The sequence below is a fragment of the Sorex araneus genome, chromosome 1, assembly GCF_027595985.1.
Source record: "Sorex araneus isolate mSorAra2 chromosome 1, mSorAra2.pri, whole genome shotgun sequence".
NCBI lineage: Eukaryota > Metazoa > Chordata > Mammalia > Eulipotyphla > Soricidae > Sorex > Sorex araneus.
Window position 1 is genome coordinate 451,429,975 of NC_073302.1, and position 12,127 is coordinate 451,442,101.

Sequence of the window (12,127 nt, forward strand, 5' to 3'; positions counted from 1 at the left end):
CCAGTCAGGGGCAGCCCTCCCCCCTACCCACCCTAGTCAGGGGCAGCCCTCCCCCCGCCCACCCCAGCCAGGGGCAGCCCTCCCCCCTGCCCACCCCAGCCAGGGGCAGCCCTTCCCCCCTACCCACCCCAGCCAGGGGCAGCCCTCCCCCCTACCCACCCCAGCCAGGGGCAGCCCTCCCCCCTGCCCACCCCAGCCAGGGGCAGCCCTCCCCCCCTACCCACCCCAGCCAGCGGTGGCTCCTCCCCCCTACCCACCCCAGCCAGGGGCAGCCCTCCCCCCTGCCCACCCCAGCCAGGGGCAGCCCTCCCCCCTACCCACCCCAGCCAGGGGTAGCCCTCCCCCCTACTCACCCCAGCCAGGAGTAGCCCTCCCCCTACCACCCCAGCCAGGGGTGGCTCCTCCCCCTACCCACCGCAGCCAGGGGTAGCCCTCCCCCTACCCACCTCAGCCAAAGGTAGCTCAGCTCGCCTTTTCCCCTAAAGGGAAGATGCGCCTTAAGGGAGCAGGGGGACCTGGCAGGAAGGATGCGGCGGTGCGTTATGGTCCTGGGCGAGAAGCCCGCGGAATCGCCTTTAGACCCTTAGCTGGGAACACGTGTGCAACAGGCGGGCGCCTTCACGGGGGCCACCGAAGCGCCTAGCACGGGCAGGCGGGGGCACGGCTAGGGTGCGCCTCAAAGTTCCCTGGAAAACTTGTTCCAGCCAGGGAACCCCTGTCGGGGCGCGGCGCTGCGGCAGCACCACGGACAGCGCCGGGCACAGGGACCCGCTCGGAGCGAGAGTGGGGGCGGCAGCACCGCGGACAGCGCCGGTCCCGCCGCCAGCACCCAGGGGTGGGTGCCCCCTCCACCTTGCGCTCCGCGTCCCCCCTCCCCCGCCCTGCGCTCTGCGCTCTGCGGCCCGAGCGCCCCGCTCCGCTCCGCGCCTTCTGCCTGCACCCCCGAGCTGCGCCCCCCCAACAGCCGCCCCATTCTCCGTGGGGGTCTCCGGACAGGAGGGGGCGGGGCGAGCCGCGGGAGGCGCAGGGGCGGGCCCAGGGAGGCCGCGGCGGAGGGGCGGGCAGGGGGGCGGGGAGAAGTCCTGCTCTGACGCACCGGCCCCTCTCGGTGCGCCCACACTCGCCGGCTGGAGCGCGGCTGGCGCGGGAGGCGGGGGCCGGCGCGCTGCTGCCTCCGCAGAGGAAGACCGGCGCCCCCGCCTGCGCGCCCTGTCGCCCGGCGCCGGGCTCCTCCGCGGCCAGTGCCACGGGCATGTCCCTGAATCCCCGCCGCTGGCCAGAGCTCGCCAACACCTCGGGGGGCCCTGGGGGCCGGGCCGCGGGCGCTGCTCTGGACGCGCGTCCCTCCGCACGGCCCCGAGATGGACCCGCCCCTGAACCTATCCACCCCCTTCCCCAGCCCCTTCCCCAGCCTCTCCCCGACGGAGAGCAACAGTAGCCTGGGCCCGGGGGACCCCCCTCCCGGCCTCCCCAGCCCCTCGACCTTCCAGGAGCTCGCGCTCGTCTTCCTGGGGGTCCTGGGCGCGGCGACGTTCGCCTGGAACCTGTTGGTCCTGGCCACCATCCTCCGCGTGCGCACGTTCCACCGCGTCCCGTACAACCTGGTGGCGTCCATGGCCGTGGCCGACGTGCTGGTGGCGCTGCTGGTCATGCCGCTGAGCCTGGTGCACGAGCGCGCCGGCGGCCGCTGGCGCCTGGGCCGCCGCCTGTGCCAGCTGTGGGTGGCGTGCGACGTGCTCTGCTGCACGGCCAGCATCTGGAACGTCACGGCCATCGCGCTGGACCGCTACTGGTCCATCACGCGCCACCTGCGCTACACGCTGCGCCTGCGCAGGCGCGCCTCCAACGCCATGATCGCGCTGGCCTGGGCGCTGTCCGCGGTCATCTCGCTGGCGCCGCTGCTCTTCGGCTGGGGCGAGATGTACTCGGAGCAGCGCGAGCGCTGCCAGGTGAGCCGCGCGCCGTCCTACGCCGTCTTCTCCACCGTGGGCGCCTTCTACCTGCCGCTCTGCGTGGTCCTGTTCGTGTACTGCAGGATCTACCGCGCCGCCAAGTTCCGCCTGGCGCTGCGCAGGAGCCGCCGCATCACGCCCATCCCCGGCGCCTTGGAGGTGGGTGCGCGCCTCGGGGGGCTCCTTCCGGGGCGGGGCGCGGAGAGCTAAGGGCAGAGGGCTCGGCGCGCTCATGCTCAGAGCCAATGGCACGGGCCGGCCCTGGTGCGTGGTTTCTCGGCCGACCCGGGGGGCCTGGGACAGCGGGGCGGGGGTGGGGTGGTGGCTGGGACCCCCACACACGGCGTGGGGAGCCCACTCATCTCGCAGTCGGGCTCCTTTTGCCCCTGGAAATCACAGCAGCAAAGTGGGTCCAATATGGTGTCTGGGGTGGCGGTGGCTATGTGAGTCTGCCCGGGGCCTGGGCCATCCCCGCGGCCCCCTGGACCTTGTCGTGACTCAGGACCACTTCCCCTCCCCCCGGAGGGAGGAGATTAGGAGCCCGGCTGAGGCTGCGGCAGCCTCCCGCCCCCTCTCCCCTCTCCTTAACTGTTAGTGATCTGACTGCAGGAGACCCAGTTCGCAGAGGGGGCCTCGGTTAATTCAGCCCTGAGCGGCTCCAGCGCCCCTGCTCCTGGGACCGGCTCTTCCGTTGGGTTAAGCTCGGCCCGGATGATTGGCGGGGTGGGGGGTGGGGGGGTCGGGGAGACGGTGTGTTTGCCCGGGAACAGACATGGTGGTCGCCTGTCTGAGCCCTCTGGGATCTCCAGGGCCGGGAGCAGCCACTGAGGCAGCGCAGAGCCAGGGGCACCGTGGGGCACCGTCTCCCACTCCAGAGAGAAGAGGGCAGGGCTGAGTTTTGTCTAGAACAAACTAGGCGGCTCGGCCCTGGCCGGCTCGGCCTCTCTGGGGACACGGGGAGCGTATGCAGGCCCTGACCTGCTCGGCCAACCAGAACATGCTGTGGGCGGCCCAGCGCCCAGGGGACACGGGGGCCTGCCCCAGTGTCCACGGGGTCAGGAGGTCCTGCCCAGCGCCCCCGGGGACACGAGGGCCTGCCCGGTGCTGTGGGGGGCTCTGGGGCCTGCCTCAGCCATGGGGGGCTCTAGGACCTGTCCCAGTGTCCGGGGGAGGCCGAAGGGCAGTAGGCCTCGGGTCCTCCTTGCAGGGGTCCTGTGCTGCCCGCTGCCTGTCCAGGGAAATGCGGCATCCGTCAGCGCCCACAGAAGGGGTCACAGGGCCCTGGGCACAGCTCAGCCCGCCAGCAGGGGCCTCACGCGTGCGAGGCTGCCCCCCCCCCCCTCAGCACACACACTGCATGTCGTAAGGCAGAGTGAGAGATAAGAAGGGGGTACATCCTGCCTCAGGGGGCTTGTGGTGAAGGCTGGAGAATTACTGAGTTCTTGGGGGGCGGGGGTCCTAAGAAATGGTCAGGGGCCCTGAGGCCACTGTGACTAGGCCGGGCTCGGGGCAGAAGCTCGGAGGGGCCGTCTGAGCACTGCTGCGTGCTGCTCTCCCTCTGCAGGGTCCCGGGGAGGGCCGGCCGGCTGTGGCCGAGCAGCAGCTGCTCTGTCTGGACCGAGACAGGCACGTCTCCCCTGGGGCCTCGGAGCAGCCACCCCCCCCCCCCCCGGGCGCGCGCGGCTCACGACCAGGAGGCAGCGCGGGGCGCGGGCCTGGGGCCCGGGACAGCCTGACGTCACTCTCACTCGCAGCGGGTGACTCAGACAGAGCAAGTGGGTCTCTCGGATTAGCCGGCTCGGGAGGGGCGCTGCTGATTGGCTGCCGCGCTGCGGTGTCCTGCGTCAGCTCCAGGCCCCGCTCAGTTTGGGGGCCGTCTCCGGCTCGAGAGCCCTGTCCACCCCCACGTCTGGCCTGCTGTCCCTTGACCCTCCGGCCACGTGTCCAGGCCGGGGGGACTGCACCCCGCTCGGGACGGGCTGCAGCGTGTGTCCAGCGTGCGGTGGCGGGCGCTGGGCACACAGCGAGGAGGGAGGTATCAGGTCAAGGGTCCTGAGGCTAAGTGTAGCTCGACCCGGGTGTGGGCGTCTGTGCGGCTCTGCTAGTGAGTCGGGGAGCAGAGCCTGGTCTGGGGTCCCCGGAGGCTTCACTGCATCGTTGCATGGCAGAGACCAAAGGCCCCGGCCGTGCGGGTGAGGGCGTGCCTGCACCACGCACAGCTGGCAGCCGGCCTCCACACGGGAGGGGAGTCGGCCCGGGAGCACTGCTGGCGGAGCCCGGTTCAGGGGTGCCGGGAACGTGCACTCAGAGCTCCCTGCTGCCCCCCGACCTATGAACAGGCTGGCTGGGGAGACTGCTCGGGGGAGGGCAGGGAGGGCCCTGGGCTGATCCTGGGGGGCCGCACTGCCAGGCCCTGGCCCTGGAGGTCCCCAGCACCACCGGCCCCGCACCCCGGCTGCCTTGGGCCCCGACAAAAAGCCTATCACGGAGAGGAAGGACTCGAGGGTCCTCAGGGGGAACCCAGGCTGCACCCCAAGGGGTGTCAGGGGCCCCACGGACCTCCAGCAAATCACGAGTCTTTGCCGGCGAGGGGCCTGGTGGACGGGTGTGTCCACCCCAGCCCCTGCTCTGCAGAGCCCGGCCAGCCCAGGGTCCTCCTGCCCCCCCCCCCGCCCTCTGTGGCGCTGGGCTCTGGAGACCATCGTTCCCGTGTGTGCTAGACGTGTGCTGCTCTGCCGGCTGTGCTGGCCATGGGCGCAGCCTCACCGCCCTAAGGGGGCGTTAGGCCACCCAGCTTCATTCGTTTGTTGTTTGGGGGCAGTACCCAGCAGTGCTTAAAAGCTGACTCCTGGCTCTGTGCTCAGGGGTCTCTCCTGGTGAGGCTCAGGGGGCCGTACGGGGTGCCAGGGATGAGTCCCGGTGGGCTGCGTGCGAGGAGGGCCCTGCGGCGGCACTCTCCTGCCCACCCGGCAGGCCGGAACGCTGTGTCCAGGACGGCTCACTGCAGCCCTCGCTGCCTCACCGTCTCCGAGTTCCTCTTCTTTTCCAGAATTAAGAGGTGGGAGGACGGTACGAGGTGAGGTGCTCGCCTGGCGTGTGGCCACCGTGGGCAGCCCCAGCCCTGTCCCCAGCACCACCGGGGTCACCTCAGAGCGCAGAGCCAGGAATAGCCCCAAGCACTGCCCGCGTGGCCGGCGAGCGGAGGGAGGCACTGCCGCTTCCCTCCCGCGCTGCGGCCTCTGGCTCAGCTTCGCCTCTCGGCCAGCTCCGCGTCCTCGCGCTGCGGCCTCGGGGGCCTCCCTGTGCTTATCTCCCTCCGCCCACTCGCTTCACTCCCCAGAGTCCCCTAAGTGGCTCCCATTGTGCCGCAGATGGGAAGGTTGTCATCTCTTTGTGTTTAATAGCCAAGTAGTTTCCCAGGATTTTTTTTTCTTTTTTTATGACACCCAGTGATACTCAGGGCTGACTCCTGGCTCTGTGCTCAGGGATCCCTCCCTGGGGGGCTCAGGGGACCGTCGTGGATCAAACCTGGGTCTGCACATGGGCCCAGTGGCCTCCCCGCTGCCCTGTGTCTCCAGCCCCTAGTTGCCCGTTAGAAGCGTCCCCGTCTCTCTCCCCCGCCGTCAGTGCTGAGACGGTTACCCCCAGGCACAGCTGCTGGGCCGCCTCGGGGCTGACGGGCGCCTCCCTGGGCCTCGGTGCGGCTGCAGTGAGCACGGTGGGCAGAGGCTCTGAGCCCCCAGCGACCGTCTCCCAGGCTCCGGGCCGCCTTGGTTTCTCGTCCCTGCGCCCTGCCTCGTGCGCCCGAGCTGTCTCGCTGTGTGACGTGGGCTGTTCCTTTAGTCTCTCCAGGGCAGCGCTGTGGCACGGCTGGGGACCCTGACGCCAGCGCCTGCCCCCCGGAGCCCTCGTGCCTGAGAGCGGTGGGTGGCGGGCGGTGCCCTCTGCTGCTGGTGGCGCAGCCCCCCGATCGCTGTGGCTCTGAGCAGCCGAGCCTCAGAGTCACTGCAGCGCCACCCGGGACCCGGAGACCGAGTCACCAGCACCTCAGACTCTGGGGGTTTCGCTCCCCCATCGAGAGAGCACTGTACCCCGAGTCCCGCAGGACCAAGTGGCCCAGCATAGATGGCATTCTGACAGCAGAGCAGCAGGAAGCCCTGCAAGACTGCCCCTTCCGCAGGGTCGCGGGTGCCCAGGCACGGGGGGCCGTGAGGTGTGCAGGGGCTGGGCGCCCGTCTCGCACCTGGCCCTGCCATGCGCGGGTTCTGAGAACACCCAGGCACCCCGGGGGTGGGAACCGGCTCTCCTGCCTGGGGCGCAGCCCCGGGGCGCGTCTTGCCCCCGGGGTGAGGCGGCACCCAGCCGGCGGGCAGCTGGCAGTGGACGCGGATGGCCGCGGTAAGCTCTGCCCTCTCTTGCAGATGAAGACCTCGTCCCCGAAGCCCCCGCCGCTGTTCACCTCGCGCCACGCGCCCGGGCCGCCGCCGCCGCCCGCGGGGGACACCTGGCGGGAGCAGAAGGAGCAGAAGGCGGCCCTGATGGTGGGCACCCTCATCGGCGTGTTCGCCTTCTGCTGGTTCCCGTTCTTCACGGCCGAGCTGGTGGGCCCGCTGTGCGCCTGCGAGCTGCCGCCCGTCTGGAAGAGCGTCTTCCTGTGGCTCGGCTACTCCAACTCCTTCTTCAACCCCCTCATCTACACGGCCTTCAACAAGACCTACAACAGCGCCTTCCGGAGCTGCTTCTGCAGGCAGGCGGCGGCCTAGGCCGCGCCCCGCAGAGGCCCAAGGGCTACAGGGCTCCGGCCCAGGCCGCGTGCCGCCCACCCCGCGCGGGAGGCGCCCACGCCGCCGACTCAGTGCTACCCCGCCAAGTGCCCTTCCCTCCCCACAGCCCACCCCAGCCGCAGGAGTCAGACGAGGCCCAGGACGGACGTCCAGGTGGGCAGCTGGCGAGTGGACAGGACCCCAGAGAATAAGGAGTGGCCATGGGACGTGGTGGAGGGACCCCCGTGTCGCCTTTCCTGGGCTGGCCCCTGTTTCCGTTACTCTGCCGTCATCGGTGTCTAGCTGTGCAACACTGTCCACCCTACTCACACACATCTCCCGGGGGGTCAGGGCCACACACAGCGGGGAGGGCGCTTGCCTTGCTCGCAGCCAGCTGGGGTTTGATCCCGGCACCCCGCAGGGTTCCCCGAGCACTGCCAGGAGTAACCCCTGAGCACTGCCGGGTGTGACCCCAAAAAGCTTATATGATTAAGGGCTATGTTTGCAGCAACACACACACACATCACACACATACAATATGCACATCTGTGGCAGAATTACTAATCAAGTTTATCCTGAGATGCAGCCCACAACTTGGAGTAAGAGCTAAGAGGGGGACAAGAGGGCTAAAGCGGGGTTTGAGGCGCTGCCTTACACACACCGGCCTCGGTTCAACCCCAGCACAGACTACGGACTCCTGAGCACTGCCACCAGGGAGCTTAGCACCACTGGGTGCGGCCCAAAGCAAAAGCCAAAAGGTCTAAAAACAAAACAGTATTAAGGGGACAGAGATCGCACCGCGGGTGAGGCACTTGCTGTGCTTACGGCCAATCCAGGCTCGGCCCTGGCACCCCGTCTGGTCCCCTGGGCACCGCCAGGAGGGATTCCTGAGTGCAGAGCCAGGAGTCAGCCTTGAGCACTGCCAGGCGTGGCCCCCAAGCAAAAATAAAATCCAGCCGCCCGCTTTATCCCAGTAACCTCTCCCCCGTGAGCGCAGGCCCAGCTTCTAGCCGAGAAGGGCTCCCACGCCGCGCAGAGCAGCGGGGGTGGGGGAGACGGGGTCAGGCGATGCCCGGTCCGTGCGACCCCAGGGCCGTGGAGCTGGCCTTGTGCACGAAGTTCCGCCCCTCGCATGAGGGAAGAGGCGTTTCCTTCCCGCTCTCTGGCAGAGTGAAGCCCTGCAGGGACCGACCAGCTCTGTCGGGCTGGGGCGCACACGCCCACCCTGCTGGGACTCGAACCTGCGCCGCAGGGAAACCTTCCATTTGACTCCAGAGCGACCGCGTCTGCCATCTGTCGAGAGACAGAACATCCCTTGCCGACCCCCGAGTCGCCCTGGCCTGCTGGCCCCGCCGGCCCCCGCCGCGAGGAGGAGGGCCGGGAAGCCTGACTTCCGCCTCAGAGCCCAGCATTGTCCAGGGCGCGGGAAGCAGCTCTCCCGGACAGGCGCCTGGACAGCGGAAACGCCGCCAGGACACTCGTCCCTTGTGGCTGCCGCCTCTGTGGGGCGCCGTGAGCCGTCCAGGGGCGGTCAGCAAGCCCCGCACCGCCGCCTGTGCGTCCCCCCCGTGTGGACCTGGGGGCCTCTTGTGGAGGCGGATTCCTGGCAAGCCCGATGTTTCCCTTCCTCCAGAAGGCGCGCGGGGCTTCCCGACACCGCCGGGTCGCCAGGACGTGGCCCCCGAAACAGAAGTGGAGGAAGGAGAGCGCGGGGCTGCCGGGACCGAGCCCTCCCTGCCTTGGCCGCAGGACGGGAGCCCCTCGGTTTGCTGACACGCGTGAGGCCGTGGAGGTGAGGCGGTGGGGGGCGGGACCGAGGCCCGTCAGAAACAGCCGAGGCGCGCTGCCGGGTCGCGCGGGGACCTGTGGTCTCGGCCACCTTCCTGCAGCCCAGGTCAGGCCTGGCCCCGGCCCCTGCGCGCAGGACGGGCCAGCCCCGAAGGGCTCCGTGGAGATGTGCGGGCTCTGCCGTGGCCTCTGGGGTCCCCGCGTGCCCGCGTCTCCTCGGCTGGGGCTGGCCGTGCCCCCCGCCAGAGCCCACGGCCCTACCCACACAGGCCCCGCCCCGGCCGGGCAGGAGAGGGGGACGGAGGCAGGGCCAGGCCAGGCCGAGGCTGGCCGCCCTCAGGTCCCTGTCACCGCCGGCCTGACCAGGCACCGAGCCCCCGGACCTGCCCACTGGGCCGGACACCGAGGCCTGCTATGGCCAGTAGCCCTGTCCGGGGATGAGCAGTGGCCAGTCCCCCTCAGCACCCGGGGCAGCGGCCAGCCGGTGTCCAGAAGCCTCAGAGGGGGGTGGAGGCCGGTGTGTGGGCACCGAGGGGCCCCTCCGTGAGGCTCCGTCTGTCCCCGGTGGCCCCAGCCACATCCTCCCGCTCACAGCCGCAGGCTCGGCCCGGGCTGGCCCGTGCCACAGGGCTCCGTCCAGACGCTTGCTCCGTCCCTCCCCCGCCCCCTCCGCTGTCCCCCTGCTGTCCCCCGCCTTGCTGTCCCCACGCAAGTGGACGGAGTCCTCCAGGATGGTCACGCGTCCTTTTCTAGGTGGGACACGTGCGTCTCCCTTGGGGTTGGCAGAAAGTGTGCCAGTTGCCACGGCAGCCGCAACGTCACTGCCGCTGAAACACACTGTCCCTGGGTTCCCAGCAGACGAGTTCCCGGAAACCGGCCCCACTTCAGCCCGCGGCCCGTAAAGCAGAGGCACCTGTGCCCGCGGGCTGGGTGGCCCCAGGTGACACAGCACCTCCAGCACAGCCCCAGGCGCACGCAGGTGGCGTCACTCTAACTGGGGCCAGCAGTGGCCTCCGGGGACGGGTCACTCGTTCTGCGTCCTCGGCGTCTGGCCCCCGGGAGCCCCTCAGCCCGCACCCAGCTCAGCAGAGCAGATGTGCCAGGGGCCGCCCGAGCCCCTCGAGCCACACGACTCCGGTGGACACGTCCCCCTCTGTCCCCGAGCCTGCGGGACCCGGGAGGGGCCGGTGTGCTGAGCTGGGGTGAGGGGCGGGGGTCTCTGAGAGGCCTGGCAGGAGGGGTCGAGGGCAGGCCCAGAAGGCTCTCCCGCCGCCTGCCCGGTGCCTGTGCGTGTCAGGACACACAGAAGGCCACGGTGCGTGGCTCACCCTGCCGTCCCCCAACGTTCCTGCAGCCTGGGGGCTTGGTGGCACCTCTGCCCCCACTGTAGTCCGGGGCTGTGGCGGGCACTCGGCCTGAAACGGGTTGTCCCTGGTGTGACCGGCGGGTAGGGAGTCAGTAAGCCCTTCCCTGCTCTCCTTGGTGAGTTCACAACAAGACGGAACATTCGCGGTGCAGCTTGTGAGAGAAATGGCGGGAAGGCCGGCCAGACCCCTGGGGCAGCCGGAGGGCGTGACGCCCGAGTGCCCAGAGCTCCCTCCCGCCATGCGACACGGCGCTGGTCCTGCAGGGCAGAAGGAGTCGAGTAGAGACACAGAGAGGCTGCGTCCCTCGGGGGCCAGAGCGGTGGTCCAGAGGGGAGGGTGTCTGCCTGGCACCCCCTGGAACCCCACATGGCCGCCTGAGCAGAGCCAGGAGTAACCCCTGCGCATCACCGGCGGTAACCCCGGACAGCCACGTTCCTCGGCCACGGCCACGCCAGCCGGCACTGCAGCCTTTGCTGGCGCCTGGAGGCCGTGGCCCGGGGCTGAAGCCACACCGCCGGGCGCCTGGTGGAGCCGGACTCGGGTGAACCAGACTCGCGGTCCCAGCAGAGAGGAGCGTCCTGGACGAGCTTTGGTGCAGCCCCCAGGCCGCCCAGAGGTGTGAGGACCGCGTCCCTCTGAGGTGCAGGGACTCGGCTCTTGGGAGGAGGAGAAGCAGGAGCCCCAGGGAAGGAGGCGCAGACAGGACGCCCTCAGCCCCTGTCCTGCGGCCACGTGTCCAGCGGAGGGGAGGTGTCTGCCCTGAGGACAGGCTGGGGCGGGCAGGCGGGAAATGTACACAGTGAAGGGATGGGTGTTGGAACATTGTGGCTGAAGTTGTCATGAGCTACTTTGTAGCGGTGTCTCGTGAGGGTGTATCATGGTAATTCATTTTAAGAAGAATATGAAAAAGATGACCAAAATCCAGGGCTGTCTCCGGGCACGTGTGCCCAGGACACGGGCCGTCTCCCAGGGCTCTCTGCGGGCGCGTGTGCCCAGGACACGGGCCGTTTCCCAGGGCTCTCTGCGGGCGCGTGTGCCCAGGCCAGCTGCACCGAGGTGGCCAGCACCGTCCACCCGAGACCCGCCCCGCCCCCAGCCAAGCTGTGCAAGTCTCTGCTTACTGGGCTGCACTTGGAGGTGCTCGGGGCGAGTCCCCGCGGTGCGCTCGGGCCGCTCCTGGCGGGCTCAGGGAACCACACAAGGGCGAAGGGGCAACCGGGCTGCGCTGAGTGCGAGGCTGTGCCGCCTCTCCAGCCCCAGTGGTGATTCTTTTACCTTCTGGCGTGCCGGGTCCCCGCGGGCACTGCCCCGAGCCCGCTGGCGGTGCTGCCCTCCTGATGCCCCCCGCAGGGGCGCGGTGCCCCCTGGTCCGAGGTCAGTGCTCCTCTCTCGGCAGCTCGCTGTCCCCTGCTAGGAGCCGTGCTAACTGGGCTCTGGCCACCCCTTGTCTCCCCCGTGCAGTGCTCATGGCCGTGACGCCCGGGAGGCCCCCAGTTCCCGGGCCGTGTGAAATTCCCCCGCTGGGCTGCGCATCCCCCGCTTTGCTCCCCCGTCTGTCACTGTCCCCCAGGCCGCCTCCCCTACGCCTGATCTGTGGAGTGTGGAATAAACTACTGTCTGGTGACCGGTCTGCAGCCCGTGGCTCCTTTATGGCCCAGGATTGTCTCCGGGTCCCTCTGACGTGACTCGCCTGCACCTTGGCCGAGTGTGTGGTCCGGCTTCTCCCCTCAGAAGCGTGAGTTAGCTCACACACACACACACACACACACACACACACACACACCCCTCCGGCGCCTCTAAGTAAATGACCCCCAAGTCACAGAGCCAGCAGCACCGAGTCACCGTCCAAACCACGGCTGCCAACTCAACACCGCCTGGCAGGAGGGGAGCGGAGGGCCCCGGACGCTGGTGGGGACACTGGTGAGACACCTAGGACCTCTGGTCTGGACTCTGGGGACACTGGTGAGGGCAGTGGCCACAGGGTGGGACTCGGACCCTGGGGGGACGCACAGGGTTGGGAGGGGGATGGACATTGTGGGGGGGCGCTCAGCATCGTACCTTAAAACTACACCACAAACCGTGAGGGCCCCAGCGTCAGGCTGGTGCCAGCACCGCGGCGGGGCGTGTTCCTGCCGGGGCGGGCCTGGGCTGGGTCCCCACATCCCACACGGTTCCTGGAACACCACAGGAGTGACCTCGCTGGGTGTGGCCCGAAACGCGAGACAAACGCACCAGGGTGTCTTAGAACAATCTTTCA

At 69.5% G+C, this 12,127-nt stretch overlaps 1 protein-coding gene across 1 annotated transcript; it reads left to right on the plus strand.

The window, feature by feature from the left end:
- The first annotated feature begins 1,361 nt into the window (after positions 1-1,361).
- On the plus strand, positions 1,362-11,498 carry HTR5A (5-hydroxytryptamine receptor 5A). The gene is made up of 2 exons (XM_004620162.2): positions 1,362-2,111; positions 6,374-11,498. The coding sequence occupies exons 1-2, from the start codon at positions 1,362-1,364 to the stop codon at positions 6,713-6,715; spliced, it is 1,092 nt and encodes a 363-aa protein (XP_004620219.2). The 3' UTR covers positions 6,716-11,498.
- Positions 11,499-12,127: the final 629 nt, after the last annotated feature.

What these genes read in the sequence shown, in the direction of transcription:
- HTR5A (XM_004620162.2), top strand. Translation starts at nt 1,362, where the DNA reads ATGGACCCGCCCCTGAACCTATCCACCCCCTTCCCCAGCCCCTTCCCC. An exon ending in CCATCCCCGGCGCCTTGGAG is followed by an intron (nt 2,112 to 6,373) that starts GTGGGTGCGCGC and finishes CCTCTCTTGCAG; the next exon opens with ATGAAGACCTCGTCCCCGAA.